At 32.4% G+C, this 16,602-nt stretch overlaps 1 protein-coding gene across 1 annotated transcript in view; it reads right to left on the minus strand.

The window, feature by feature from the left end:
• The window catches only part of LOC129269608 (voltage-dependent T-type calcium channel subunit alpha-1H-like), a 72,653-nt gene that overhangs the window by 12,841 nt on the left and 43,210 nt on the right, over positions 1-16,602 (minus strand). Inside the window, exons 19-25 of the mRNA XM_064105794.1 lie at positions 15,881-16,011; positions 15,118-15,188; positions 11,451-11,529; positions 11,031-11,152; positions 10,355-10,639; positions 6,248-6,322; positions 2,655-2,687 (exon numbers count right to left, since the gene is read on the minus strand). Of these exons, the coding sequence (XP_063961864.1) occupies positions 2,655-2,687; positions 6,248-6,322; positions 10,355-10,639; positions 11,031-11,152; positions 11,451-11,529; positions 15,118-15,188; positions 15,881-16,011 (796 nt within the window). The remainder of the gene's footprint in view (positions 1-2,654; positions 2,688-6,247; positions 6,323-10,354; positions 10,640-11,030; positions 11,153-11,450; positions 11,530-15,117; positions 15,189-15,880; positions 16,012-16,602) is intronic.

A 16,602-nucleotide genomic window follows, 5' to 3' on the forward strand; every position in this document is an offset into this window, starting at 1 on the left:
GGTCTACTTTTAAAAGAATTTTTAAGCTTTGTAATTGTAGCATGTAATTAGTAATACCATACATGTAAAACATGCAATACAGTCTAAACATATATGAACCACTCGCCATCCTACTGTTCACAACAAAACAGACAAAGTTTCTTACGAGATATTATTCAGATATATAAAAGATGTATAAAAGTTGATTAATAAACACATACAAGGAAATATATCAGATATACATTATAAAAACAGCAAACTTTAAAAAAAATACAGTTTTACATGTACAATCAGGATAAAATCATTTTCCATATTTTGATTAAAGGGTTTGTTCAGTAAAACAAACTTATTTAAATCAAGCATTAATGACTTGCTGTATTTCTTTTTCCAAAGCGACTATTTTGTTTTTATTGTATACTAGTAAAGAAGATGTTTATCAATACACAGAGCTAGTAATAATAATAGTTACATATGATGCTTGTTACTTTGTTTCTAAGTGCTTTACATTTTTAATATACATATCATCCTTGACATTCCTGATCTATCTTTTCACATCATTCATAATACAGAATATTCAGATTGTAGATAAAAAATGAGCTTATTCACCAAATTTAACCCTAACTTAATCTTTTGAATAGAGAAAAATTGACTATATGAAATAGTTCAACTGTTGTCTTGTAAAATGTTTTATGGGAATAATCATGTAAAGTTGTATATCAAATTATAGGTTTGAAGATCGTTAAGATGTATGACATTAATCTTTTATGTTTGTATTTTGATGCTTTGCATAAAGCCTAGCTCTGCAGCGCTGCATTTTGGACACAAGTTTACTTTTAATAGCACTGCATTTCTACAGATTCCTAAGCAAGCAAACTAATGTCTGTTCTCTCATGCAAAAAAATGCATGCTTCTTCATGCCTTAGCAGTTGATATGGCTTCTGAAGTTCTGATTATCAGTCAAAAAGATTTAAAATAAAATATTTAAAAAAATTGGCTTGTATTCTATCTATCACACTTTACTTTTTTTTATGCACTTAAGCCAAGAGTCTCCTTAACACATTGTCAGGTGTTACATTTTTCCATATAAAGGCCCAAGATTAAAATGTCATTTATGACATTAATCAGCTCTGAACAACTGAAAAAGTGAACAGTTTTAGTAATTATACCTTAAATGTATTCTGAAATATATTCTTTTGTGTTCTAATCTAAACATCACATTGCATGTTCCTTGGTGAAAGTGATGTGTATAAAAAAAATTATAAAAAAGAAACATTTGCAAATACGATAAATCCTAGAAAAACACATGGTTATCACTGCAAACAGGTTTGAGAGGCATATTTACAACTATGCACTGTTTAATGTGAATTGAATTTTGTAATTTCAATAGGCTTTCTATAGTGATTATGTGGTTCCAGTGAGTAATGGGTTAATCTATATTGCCGGTTCCTAGGCATGATTCAAGTTGGTTGTTTGAAATTTAAAATATATCTAAAATATACCTTTTCTTCCCATTAAACTGGTCCCTAATATAAATCCTGTCAAATTTCACATCTTTTCAATGTCAATAGTATTTCTTGTTAATCGATATTATTCATCTTTTGATTACTTCAAAAATAAGTAAATTCCCGGTAGGTTTCACAATCTTGACTTAAATAAAATATTTAAAAAAGGTTTCACAATCTTTAGATATGAGCCAAAGTTTTAAAGCCCAGGCTGGCCAAAGCTGTAACAGTAAATGTGAATCATATTCAAGTATCATTGGGGCATTCTAATACTACAAAAGTGTAGTGGTCATTGGATGTTTCTTCAGCCTTGGGAATTCAAGTTTCTACCATTTTTTCAGCCGTTAGAGTTTCAATTTTACATCTACTGCCCTCTCTCAGTAATGCATCTTTTATAGGTTGTGTGCACTTACTTTACAAATTTAGTAATTGGATATTAAAAAGCAACAAAGAATATATTGCGAAATTTTCAGCCCATTCCATTCTTGACAGGGGGTTTTATATAAAGACAAAAAATACAAACCATATCATAATATTTTTTTATATAAAAAGTTATATTTTTGTTTCAACATAACACATTTTTCCTTCACATCATAAACTTCTTAGGGCATGAGTGTTCATACAATTTAGTGTTAAATTGGAATAGTTACATGTACATGCACTTTGGGGGATTTTCTTTTTATGCACAAGTGTTGTATGTTAGTAATAAAGACTTCATTGTTCTATTACTATCCTCATAAAAAATATTAACCAGTCATACTCAATTAAGTAAAATTAAAAAATTCAGAAACAACTTATTAAGAAAATTCTAATCAGAAAAGTGTCAATGATGAACAATTCCAATTACAATAACACAATATATTTCAGTACTATCAAGTTGTTGTATTGGGTTAGTTGGAATCAATACACAGATAGAATCAGAATTCACAAGTCAAAATTCAACCTTTTTAAAAAACGAAGAGTAAAGGTTAGTAAAAGGTAACGATTGGTGACTGTTAATCCAGAAAGTATTATTAGAATGAGACTCGAAAACTTTAGAAAAATATAAAGAATTTAAGACAAGAGATCAAAAATGCACATCTTACTTTCAACAACAATTGTGCCTGTATTTTCTTTTTTAAAGTCGAGGTGATTATATTGTTAATGAATATAGAGTGCATGCAATATGTATACCTTTAAAAGAGGAGTAAAAACATTGCCCTGTTCCTAAATAAAAAGAAGAGAAAGAGAGGGCAAAGGAGACAAAAAGAGATAACAATCTGGGATTAATTGAGGTTTGGCATCACCATGGCAACTCCAAAATGATGGATGAAAATGGTTTAATTTGGAGCATATTGTTCAAGAAATGAAATGTTCAAATTCTGCTATCCATAATACAGTTGGCTAGATTTTTTGAAAAGATTAGTAATGATTCAGAAAATGTTACTTTTCACACAAATGGATGTTAGTTTGTAATGAAACAGGAATATAAAGGTCGTGTGCTTCTAATATGTTTCAGCAGAGTGCTATAATGGTCGCTAATATTTCAATATGGATGGAATTCTAGTGCACGGGGAAGGAGTTGATTTGAAACTCATCTACATGAACTAAAGAGATGAAAAACAGTTTGATGATTATAAACTGGAATTTTTAGATTTTTAATGATGCTTTTTAGTTTGAAATAAAAGTGTTTCAATCCATTCTGATGTCTACTTTCAAATTCATACAGGGTATATGGACTGATGAAATCTGCTACTGACGTGGTGTAATGACCAGGAAGAAAAGAGGAAAATAGATGAAAAATTGCATGAGAAATCTACCTACTATAATAGTGCTATTCTATAAGTCTCTAAATAATTAACACTCATATACACTTAAAATTACTATGATATCTGGATCAACTCTAAATAGTGACCAGTCAAGCACTGGTTTAAATCTCAATCAAAAAGATTGAATTTGAATCTCAAAGGAATTGATGCAAACCTTAAAGATTAATATTCCAATCCTTTATGGATTTAACCTAAATCCAGTGTTTTGCTGGCCACCATTATCAGCCAATCTGAATCTATTTTCAATCCATGAAAGTTAGCATGTGGTAGCAGATTTTGTGCATTGTAAACTTGATTTTTTTTATTATAATCAATAACAGGTACTTCCATGGTCATATTTGTTGTGATGTCACAATATTCAGACAACGGATTATTAGGACATGAAGAATGAAGTCCTACAATTAATATACAGTCTTACACATTTCTAGCAAAATTTTGATAAATTCTATTACTGAACAAGATGAAAATATACGTAATGCATACTTTGTTGATGTATAAATTAATGAATTTAAACTATCGCAAAATATTATACCGTTTTTCAAAATTCAAATTTCCAATACACAGCTGAATGGAACTATGATTTGACTGAACATTAAGTGAATCTCTTGTATGATCTCTCCTTTAAGAAATGGTGTAATATACTGTATGTGTACATGTATCTTCACTTTTTAAAAGAAAGGGGGGAATTTGGAGAAGGTTTTAGAGTGAATTTTTATATTCAACCATTTCTGTGACTTATCCTGAAAGTCAATCCCAAAAAATAAAACTTCCTCTCTAAACTCAGATCTTCTACTTTTTACCTAATTCACACCTCAAGTTGTGAATGTTTTCATTTTCTACTTGAGAATGAGAAGAGACTGAAATATGCTACTTTTGTGGGAAATGTCATCTTGACAGCTCCTACAACAATACTCTTATGAGACATAAAATGCACTCTTAACTGTAAATGGTAAAATATAAAAAATCTTGAAGAAAATGGGAAAGAATGACAGCCCGAAGTTTTAAGAGAGGCTTTTTGTATTTTTATCTTAAAATATTTGATTAGCACAATTGATGATAAGTGAGGTCAAGTATCTCATTGCATTCCATATTCACCTAACATACCATTTTGTAAATCAAATCATGCATAGTCATGCTTTCATGCCAGTAAATCTATTGATTCATGCAGTTACATTCCACAAAGAATAGAAACCTATCTATAGCAATTCCATTCATGATATAAATTTTCAACAGTGTTAAATGTTACGTAAATGAACATGCAATGTCAGCGATAAGTTTATGATATTCCATATCATAATAAATGATGGGTGATGTGTATAGAGAAAATTGATATTATTGCTAAAGTTTAAAGTCTATTTCAAATTTGATTCTAAAAATGTATCATTCTGTATGAAATTATCTTCTACACACCAAATCTGAGATGATTAACCCGTCCTCAAGAAACCATATATAAATTCCAAAAATCATATGACACAAGACACACATCAGTTTAGACAGCTTTCTAGAAACAATTACAAATGATAAGAATTGTAGATATAATGATTCTCCCCAATTACATCTGTATATATTTATAAATATATATGCATATTTTATCAATCTTAGATATTTCATATTTAATCGGAAGCTGTTCAATGTAACTCTCCATTCATTCACATAAATTTAAATGTGAGTATTTATTACTTGTTTTTTATTGAGGTGATGTAAGATTGAAAAATACAGGAAAATATCACTGAAATAAGGGAGTGAAATTACAAAATGGAAGTTAAATGTTCTGCAGATTAAATGAAAATTGTTTTTGTAAAAAGGAATATTATTGATACATGTATGTATTGCAATGTAAGAATCCTCCATGAAATGTATCAAAACAAATCGATGACCGTGAATGATGAGTAACTTTTCTATATATAATCATGAACATAAGTCGATTATAGTCATAACAAATCCATTAATAACTCATGTAATAGAATTACCAATATCTAAACAATAAAAAAACATAAATAAAAGAAAACGTGGTATAGATACGAATATGTAGACTGGTAATAATACAAATAATAAAAACAAAGAAAAATAAAAATGATTATTTGTTCATTTATATGACTAATTTTACTGATTTACTGATCTACTGTAAGTGAATATGATTATATACGAAGTTGTTAGTACAAAATACTCTGATAATAGGCTATGGTTATGTGTTAAACTACTAATGAATCTAAAAATTACAGGAGAAACTCAGATAATGGTTTACCATTCAAAAGTATTTTTTGTCCATTTTGAATGGTATTTGGGGTGTTTTATAAATGGGAGACCTTTAGCAGCAAAATACTGAAGAATATTTTGAATACAAGCAACTATGTACACAAATTGTACACAAATTTATACCAATGGTGGCACACTTTTCAGCTTTTTTCTTTCAAAGTGTTTTTTCGACATTGATATTTTCTTTTGCGAATTGTTAAAGCAGCATTTTCACTCAGCAACAAAATATGTATACATCTGCACATCTTTTCTGATATGTCGTATAAATATGTCATTTGAACACTTTGAATACATGCATGTAAGAAATACTAGATATTTTATTTTGGATTTCCTGAAGAAAAAAAAAGAATTTTGCAACCATCTTACAATTTCTTACAAAAAGTGTGTCAAAAGAGTTCAAAATTTGGAATACTTTGATTTATGTTTACATTCAGCATTTTACTCAAGTAAGACTATATCTCAAATAACTACAATTTAAAAAGTTAGCAAAGTAAACATATTTCTTTTATCTTTTATGTTTGATTCATCAATTGATACCATTTAAGACACTCATTTTTTTAAATACGAATGAACAGTAAACTGACTGAATTACTCGAATTTTATATACAAAATAAGAAGAAAAAAAATCATGCCTATAATGAATAACACAAACAGCCAATAAATGGTGTGGATATTTGAAATTGACCAATAGCAGGCGACTACCTGATTGGGCCATGATGGCTGCGCCAAGAGGACGCTCTGTGTCAGGTGTGGTGAGGAGGAAATGTGAAAAATGGACTACGAAAGAGAAGAGGCCGGGGAGGTAACAGGGTGAAAAGAGAAAGAGATGGAGAAGAATAATGCACAGCATGAAATCTGTGAATATATATATGACACTGCACACATTGTTAATTCAATCATGACTTTGAGTGGAAAGAACACAGTGTCGCACAGTGTACAATACAGTGTGGAACACAATGTGAAAACACCTTCACACTGTAGAGGTGTCCACTGTGTAAAATCATCTCCACACTGTGAAATACAGTGTGTAAGTCACATTTTAACATAGTCCACTGTGTGAACACACTGTGAACACTCACACAGGACAGAGGTCCACTGGTGTCCACAGTGTGAAGTTATCTTAAAACTCTTAAATCTGAGTATTTCAACAGTGTGAACCACATTTTCAAATAGTCCACTAATGCACTACAAACACTCATACTGATGCAGTGTGCACTGTGCACAGTGAGATATTCTCTTCATACTTTTAAATTTGAGCATTTTAACAGTGTTTAGCATACATGTATTTCCATACAGTTCACAATGTAAATACACTCTGTAAACACTTACTGTAGATATTTTCACAGTGTGAAATTATCTCCACATTTTTAAACTTAATGCATTTTAACTATATAAATCACTTAGTCAACTATGTGAATGCAATGTAAACGCACTGTGCGACCCTGAGTTCTTTCCACCAGGGGTTGTTGCTTGTATCACACACCACTGCAATTTAAAAAGATAATAATCTTTAAAAAGATATATATATATATTTGTTAATCTGTTGTAGTTTCAAGTCCGGGATCTTGCTGGTGCGATTTATGAAATAAACCTTAAATACATGCGTTAAATAGTCAGTACAAACTTAACATACGTACATGTATTGTCAAGTGCAAATAATTCCCATGTCCAAGGGAGAGATGGGGTAGATATTAGATATAAAGTGAATCTTGCTCAAGTGTGTCATATTGTATACAATCGCATACATTCGTAATTCCGAAGCTTCGTTATTCCGAAGGTTCGGATTTTCCGAAGGTTCGTTATTCCGAAGGTTCGGATATTCCGAAGGTTCGTAATTCCGAAGGTTCGTTAGTCCGAAAACGAAATGAGGTTCGTAATTCCGAAGGTTCGTTAGTCCGAATACGAAGTGAGGTTCGTAATTCCGAAGGTTCGTTAATCCGAAAAAGAAATGAGGTTCGTAATTCCGAAGGTTCGTTAGTCCGGACGCTAAATGATTAACTAACCTTATTTCGTTTTCGGACTAACGAACCTTCGGAACAACGAACCTTATTTCGTTTTCGGATTAACGAACCTTCGGAACATCGAACCTTATTTCGTTTTCGGATTATCGAACCTTCGGAATAACGCCACAAATGCTCGGATTAACAAACCCTTTTACGTTTTCGGATAAACGAACATCGAGGTATAGGCAATTTGCGTGTTTCGGAATTACGAACCTTCGGAATAAAGAACCTTCGGAATTACGAAGTGTAACCGTATACAATACCTTATCATAGTAAAGTCTTATAAATATTACCACATACATGTAGGTAAAATGAACTACTTTAACACTCGCCATATTGGACAATACTGCATAAAGATCTTTGGGTACAGTGCACAGACCCTATGTTTCTTTACTAACTCCGTTTACAAATGAAATGATCTCACTTCGCCACTAGAATATATGTATTTCTTAAGCATGTTTTGTGAGGCAAAAGTGAGCTCATTGAATTTTATGAAATAGAGCAGCAGCAATGATTTCATTTCAGACTCCTTGCATATTTCTGATTTTGTTTTATCAAGAAAACCTAGTTATCCCTAACAATTAAGATATCTTCTTAACTGAATTAGAAAAATAAGAATTTTTTTTTAATCCAATAGTTTATGAATCTTAAAAGGAACACCACAAAGCTCTTCAACCATTTTTTTAAATTTTCCATTAAAGTATTGAAATAGTCTGTATACATTGTTTACTTTTGCCTTAAAAAATATATATATAATCATTTTAAAAAAAAAATCTTTATGCGAGTGTTAATTTTTTCAAAAATATATATATATAATCATTTTATCAGCTAATCCAGTAATTAACATCTCAATTCAAACTGATAAAACTATTCAAGCATTGGCTATCTCGTGAATTTTTCATTTGAGCAAAGGTCTGACCATTCATCAAATATATAAAATGAAAGAAAAAAATAAAATGCTAAAAATACATGAATACCTGTACATTTAAAACTAATGTTTTAATATCTTCTACAATACAAATTTAACCACGTCATGCTCATTGCTTTCGTAGCAAAATAATCTGTCTTAAGCAAGCAACTATTACACAGCAATTTTCACTGATAATTTCTTATAAAAGATCAACATGACATGTTGCATATCATGCACTTGATAGAATGAGTTCATAGAGATTGTAAATACAAAAAATAAGTTGAACTTCCCCCCACCCCCCCAAAAAAAAAAAAGTAATAATAATAATTGTCAAAATCAAAGTTTATTTATTAGTAGTTCAATCATGATAAGCACCTTTAGGGTTTATCCAACTAATAATTGTATTGAATGACTTTTAATTAAAGTCTGAATAAGAATGTGTCTTACTATGGATACATTAGTTGAATTACTTTCCTTAAATCAGTAAATCTACTGATCACATTATTTCATAAAATGATTTCACACTTTTGGTTTCTATGGTAAGAGTCAAAGCTAACATTGAAATGAAAATAAAAAAATGAAAATTGATCTCCAAAAGCTCACAAAATACTAACTGAAAATCTAAAACATTGGATAATTTAACCCTAAAGATGCAAGTGAAGGAATCTGTCATACAGACTCATGTAATAAAATCCAACCTTCGCCCAACATATATGAGATATTTTCCAGGACAAAAATAATGGATTAATGCTACCCCATAATTTTCTATTCGTGCTATTAATACTGGTGTAATTCATGTGCAAATATGATTTCAGATTACAATAATCAGTTTCAACTGCACAGAACAATTACGACAAATTATCAAACACACACACACAGATAAACGCCACATGATTTGAAAACTTACAATATGTTGAAAATTTGTCAGAGTAAGCGAGACATACATGTATTTTGACACAAACGATTCTAAATCTATACTACAATGTGACATGGAGCTCTACAGAGCCTTAATCTACATGTAGCTAAGCCTACATTTCAATACAATCAATACTAAAAAAAATAACAACTCAAAATATACAAATCTTTCTTAGTTCCTTCCCCCCCCCCCTCCTTTCCTCCCTCCTCTCTCTCTATCTCAAGTGAGTCTATAAAAGTGATAAATGTTATTTCTACCAGATAACATGAATTGGATATAAGGGAGAATGGTAAAATTCATATTCAAATTTCTTTGTCTTATTTTCATCTAGTCTAAAATATCCATTGTCCTTAATGCATGGTAGCCTTATCCCTCAACAAAATCTTTATATTTTCTTTCATTTTCAGCCCTCTGAATACCTTCTATAAACCGCTTTCTCTTTGTCTATTTGCATGTCTACGTCCCTCTCTGTTCTATAATCTCCCATCATCTCCCTCGTCTTGAAGAATGAGTCTTCGGATCAGTTTTCCGATATTTTTTTTGTTTCATGTTTGATAGAGTATACTACAGAGTTGCCTTTTTAAACACTATAGCATGCACTCTGAAGTCCATGTTCGATTACAGCCATGGTATAACTGTCCTAAAATTATGGGAAGCCAAAAATGCTAAGATTAGTTCACATCATATTTATGATGTTTCACTTTGCTTTTGTCTCATGCTTTTAATGGTAAGGAAAACTATTTGTCAGCATGTTGAATGGTTTTGAGTGAATCGAGTGTCAAATGAACGGTTAATTTGTACCTTTACTAATAAAGAGACTTGTGTCACAATTGGCTATCCATACTTTAAATAAAACCCAAGTTCACACTCCAGGCCTGCATCTCACTACCTCACACTCTGGACCACAGATGTCTACATAAACTTTTAGCCTTCCCTCTTCCATCACACCCACCATCTCCCAACCTCTCATCTCTCCTTACCCCTTCATCAGAGTTAGCCGCATCCTCCCGCTCCGACAACGCCGCCGCGTCGATGGCATCCTGTTTGAGTTGATCGGCGATGATCTGCGCGTCCTCTTCGTCATCCTGCTCCAGCTTGTGGCTCTCTTCCAGATGTTTCATCAGAACGGCCACCACCACATTGACCAGGACAAACTGGGCGATGAGCACGAAGGAGAAGAAGTACATGGGAGCAAAGTAGCGGTTGGCGCAGCAGTTAAACTCGCACCCCGACCTGTCGTCGCATCCTTCTTTCCTCAGCGTGTCCTGGTAAATTCACAAAGAGCATTTGAGATTCATAACAAAATAAAGGCCCAGATTAAAAAAAAAATCACAAACTTTCACAAAAATATGGGTGAAATGTGCCATCAAGGGTTAATACTCTCAATATTATTGTATATGTTTGTAAGAGACATCCCTCGCTGCCTTACCTGGAGTTAGAAGGAATGACTTGCGGGTTACAGGAATTTTACATTCCTTTTTTTCTTCCAGGCAACTCAAGGACTGCAGCGGGGGAGTCCTTTTAAAAATTCTGTCACACTTTGTAATGTCATCATTCTATGATTTTCTTTGTTTGAAATGCTGAATAAATAATAATTAGGCAAATGTGGATTTCTTACTTCCTTGTCTTTATTAAAGATTCTGACGGCGGATTTACCTTCATAATCCCATTCCAATTGTCTCCTGTAGCAATACGAAACAAGGTCAGGAAGGCGATGAAGAAATGCTTGAAGGAGGCATGGCGTCCCAAGCCTTCGCATGGATTCTGATCAGTGCAGGCTGAAATGATTGAGAAAATGAAGAAGAAAAGAAAGAAAGTGTGAAAACTCTGCAATTATGTGTAAATGTGAGAGTTCCATAAATATGTCAAGTGATGGATGCTTTAAACCTTGCTTTTGGTTATCAACATAACATTTCAAAACTTGTAGAAAGATCAGTGTTATAGACGGTAGAGATTTGTAATGTTGAGAGAACACTCCCGACAGTGTGATTGTTTGGGGAGTTATATCAATGTTTTGATATACACCATTATTTGTGACTAAATATACATTATATATAAATATAAAACACAACTTACCTAACCGACCAAACAGCTCAACCCCAAGAGCAGCAAAGATGAAAAACAATAAAAAGAAGAGAAGGCCCAAATTGCCAACCTGATGGAATAAAAATAAAAACAGCTGATGACCATACATGTAGATACATTGGAATGTGTTATACAAAAATATACATCATACAACCCTTCTGTGATCAATCCCAAAATTATCAATTGCTGATTAAAAGTAGATCTAAGATGGAAAATACATTCATATCTTCATTAGATGTGACTAAACTTCCAAAACAGAAATTAGTAAAAAAAAAAAAAAAAAATACAATGTTATTGTATTATTATCTTGTATTTATGCATAAAAGAGCAAAATTGATATATACATGTACTTCAATCTCTCATGCAAACCTAATTGTTCTACTTTGTATTATTCAAGATCGAAAATAATGAAATGCACTGTATTTACATGAAAAATCGATTTTACTCAAGTGTACTTAAAAATCAAATCAACTTCTATCAATTGAACTTTTAATAAAACATTAAAGTGATTGGTTAACATTGGTTTGACTTTTAAAAAATCTAAGCTAGAAGGTCACACTTGTCACCTGTGTCTGTGATATGTTACAAAAATGAAGCCCAGAAAAAATTGCGTTCGAAAATAATTATTTAGTGCTTCAAAAATTGAAATATAAAGTGACCGAAAACACCATCTTAATTTCATCCCATACACTTATGTGTACTATTCAGGCGTCTATAAGACGCCTATTTACAAAATCGGGGTTTGCCTTGTAGTTTTAGCTTTTCATTCTCAATAATGGTTGTTTTCAGGGTTTATTAGTTCTAATACATGCACTTGTACACATGTTTTATCTTGGTTTGAGAATTGTTTAAATCGGCTGCTCACAAAGTTAAACAATACCTTTAAGAAAAAAAGTGAAGAAAATGATAAAGAATAATGTTCCATTTATCACAAGGGGTAAGGGAGGGATACTCGACGAAATTGTAGCAGCAACAAATACATGCAAACACGACAGTTGTTTTAACCAAGCACAAATAACTTTTACTACGATATTGATTTCATGCATTACTAGAAAGCTTCACATCCAACAAGTGTATTCACATGGTCTCAATTCATTCATTACTTCTACAGAACTAGAAAAAATTAATATTCAATGATATGAATACTTAAAGGCCAAAGCAAGTGGAAACTCAAATCCACCTGCTATTTCTTTTAAAATACTTTCGATTGTGTCAGGTAAATGCAGAAATCACTATCAATACATGGTAATATATATTGCTCTCAATTCTTGTGTTAATTCTTTCATCCCAGTTATTTCTAAATTAAAAGTTTAACAATATCTTTTAGCTATTATCAATTAAAAGACTAAAAGAGAATAATATTTTACTTTCATAAAGAGGAATCCAACCGTGGTCATTAAATAGTATGTGAGAGGACAAAAAAAACAGAATGGTGAAAGTTTGAACAAAATCAGAATAAGAAAGGCACAACTGTTTTAAAAATAAGACCACTAAGGGTATGTGACTTTCATATTGGCAATTCCGTGAGCAAATTATGAAAAGTGTCTTCTCATAATATCCTGAGGCAGTAATAAAAATATATAACATACATGTAGATAGCATATTGTTTTAAGTCCTCATGAAATAAAAATATAATTTGTATAATTTAAAGTAACACTTGAAAAAAAAAATTTGAGATCAAGTGAATAGAAGAGTAGTCCCTATCTTAACTCACATATATTTGAAGTCCCCATAGGAATAGTGATAACAACTTTTTACAAATGTTAAAGAACTCAAATATTTCTTATTGTTTGTCTGCTGATGTACAAACTCTCACCAATCTGCGTGTCTGGTTTTTCTTTTTCCTCTTTAAACAACCTTCCATTTTGGTTGGATTCCCCTTTGATCGGTCTTTATACGATTACCTGCGGCAATGCCTGGAAAACAGTGTCCAACAGGGCACGGATACCTTGAGCCATTTTCAACAGTTTAAGCACTGACGGGGGGAAAACAAACACCGACCAACCAGACAATGAGGTAGATACATGTAGGTAGGTAGATAGACAGACAGACAGCCAAACACAGAAAGAAGAGATATAAAAGCATAAGTTGGGGTCCAAAATAATAATTTCAAATTGTGAATACTATGGACAAGGAGATTAAAAGGAAGGAAACCCCATAGGGATCACTCAACTATCTTGTTGTACAACCAATACTGTATAATCCATGAAAAGAGATTTGGAAATTTTAGGTGTCAAACTGGCTCAATATCAGAAAAAGAGTGTTCGTGGCATAAAGGCCGAATTCACAAAGGTGGTTTTTAAAACCATCGGTTGAACCCATGGTTTATGCAGATTTCATGTATAGATTACGCTTATTTTACTGCGTATATTAAAAGATGTCCAATGCTGATGCGCGCTTTTGTCACAGTGTGCCAAATTGACGCCTGTTGCTGTGGTTATCCACACTCAGTATTTATGAATCCACTGTTTTGAATTGATGAGTCCACTCTTCAAACAGTGGACTCATGAATAAAATAGCGTACTTAACCATGGCAACAGGCATCAATTTGGCGCACTGTGACAAAAGCGCGCATCAGCATTGGACATCTCTTTAAATATACGAGGTAAATAAGCGTAATCTACACAGGGTTCAACCGATGGTTTTAAAAAGAAATGTTTTATTAATGTTTATTTAATTAGCAGGGATCTGTCTGTTGTGTGAGGGAAAATTTTGAAACATGTAGTCGCTTTCATTGACTATTTTTTATAAGCTACTGAAATCCTTGCATCTGATTGGCTCAGAGCAAATTTGCCAGGGTAAAGCACTGACATGATACTTCATGAAACAGTCCCGTTTGTTTAGGGGTATTGAATTTAGGAGTTTCATTTGCATAGGGTGCAAAATTGTCAAGAGGGCACAAAATGGCACATGAATTTCATCAACTGAATGTGTTTTAGGGGTGGTTTATAGAATCTTTGTTCAATGTGTATACAGCAATGCAGTCGAGTGGTTGTTTGGGAAAAAAACAAAATACAAATGTTTGTTTGGTTTTACACCGAGTGTTTAGATACATTTAATATTAATAGTGCAATCTTTAAACATGCAAATCGTGAAATTATTACTTGATACAAAAACTATTTCATCATGCTGATACTGTATACAATACCTGTGCCAAAATAATATTTTTTTTATTTTAAGGGGGGAGGAATCCAACATACTTTTTCTCAATTGTATACATTGAAGGAAACCTTTAATTTTAAAGAATCATTTCTTCTCTTAAAATTTAAAAAATATCAATCCAAGTTTCATCATAAAATATGAGAAAAATAGATAACAAAATTGAGTCATGGTATAGTTTGACACAGATACTAATCTCAAATGTACTGAGAGTGGAAATAATTCATGCAATATCATATTTATATAAGATATATATATCACTATATCATCACAATGAAAATCATTTTCTACACAAGGATAGAATAAGCACGACGGTGACCATTGCCACATACATGGACATGAAGCCGCTAAAAACCTAGAAATAAAGAAAACCGTTATGATTATACACATGTACACCGATACGAATCAGGCACTTAGTCAGGATCGACACAGCATGCAAAACCAACGGACAGAACGCAGTAGGATATATCGCCCTCTTTGGCCATGACGATCACTTTACCTGCGGGATAGCACCCATGAGGACAGCGAGCAACTCTCGAAGGCCTTTCATGGTCTTCATGATCTTAAGAACTGTGGGTGCATTTTTGAATTTCCAACGAAAGTGGGGGTGTTAAAAAAGGATTGATAATATACATGTGAGCAAATATCATGGTGTCTGATGGATGAAAACATTATAGGTCTGGACTAAGATCATCTCCATAAGAAAATGCATGTGGGATAGATACTTCAAGCACCTGACTGAAAGGTTTATTCACGATAGATTCCCATGATATAACATCAATGGAAACTTCAATAGTAAAAAAATTCCATCGAGATATATTTTGTTGTGTGTAGCTTTTCAAAAGCTTTTTCCAGATTGTACATTAAAATTTGTCTGAAATTCAGAACTTGACTTATCAAACCTGAAACTCTTTCTCTTAAAATATTATCTTCAATAAATCAACAGATTTGATATATGATATCTTAACCATTTGTCATTCATTCTTTCACATTCTTATCGTGCAATATAGTTTCATAAAACAGGGACCACCGAAGTACAGGCGGGGGGGGGGGGCATATTTTTTCAATAAATGCGTACAAAAACGTAAAAATCACCATCTAATTGTGATTTTTCTGCATGTGCGACCTCTCCCTTCCCATTTTCAAAACCGTTCCGCAGCCCCTTCCATATTCTAAACAACTCATTTGCTTAACCATACAAAAAAAGACATTTACATTGTATACCTTGCGTTGTGATTTATTGGATATATGGATGGACTCACCTCTAGCAATACGGAGCACCCTCATGATCCTGATGATGGTCGGATTGATCGGTATGATGTTAGATTCTAATTCCTCTAACACTATACCAGCAATGGACAACAACACTATCGTAATATCAAGTTGGTTCCATCTATTCAAATTAAAAATTGGGAAAATGCCCTCAATTTAGTGAATTTGAAATCAAAAGTACAAGATGCTCAGTGCCTCACCACATTTAGAACTCAACTAAATACATGTACCTCTTTGTTTTCTAGTTCTGACAGCTACATGTTCATGATATAGTTCATGATTTTCTTATTTCCCATTTAGAATCATGTAGTTACATTTTTTGTGAATTAATATCTGTTTTATAAGCACACGTTGCAGCTTGATAATAGCACTTCATGATTCCTTGGTTCGGATGGGATATAACTGTATGAGATTGGATTAAGAATTTATCTAATGGTGTTGTCCCTTTCTCATGCTAACAGATATATCCCTATATAGCTGACTTAGCACCTAAGAACATGCTCTTCTGCTCCAGTCATGCTAACCCTAGTCGTTTTTGCCAACGGGAATTTTTTTGTCTTTTTTTTTCAGATTTTTTCTGGGTATATTTTTTATGCATATTTCTAGAATATTTTCCTGAAAAATACTCTAAAAATAGCATATTTTTAGGGTATTTGTGGAACAAATACTGAAAAAAAGCATATTTGGGGGGTATTTTCCTGGAATGACAAAT

This window comes from Lytechinus pictus, chromosome 10 (genome assembly GCF_037042905.1).
Source record: "Lytechinus pictus isolate F3 Inbred chromosome 10, Lp3.0, whole genome shotgun sequence".
In the NCBI taxonomy this organism is placed as follows: Eukaryota; Metazoa; Echinodermata; class Echinoidea; order Temnopleuroida; family Toxopneustidae; genus Lytechinus; species Lytechinus pictus.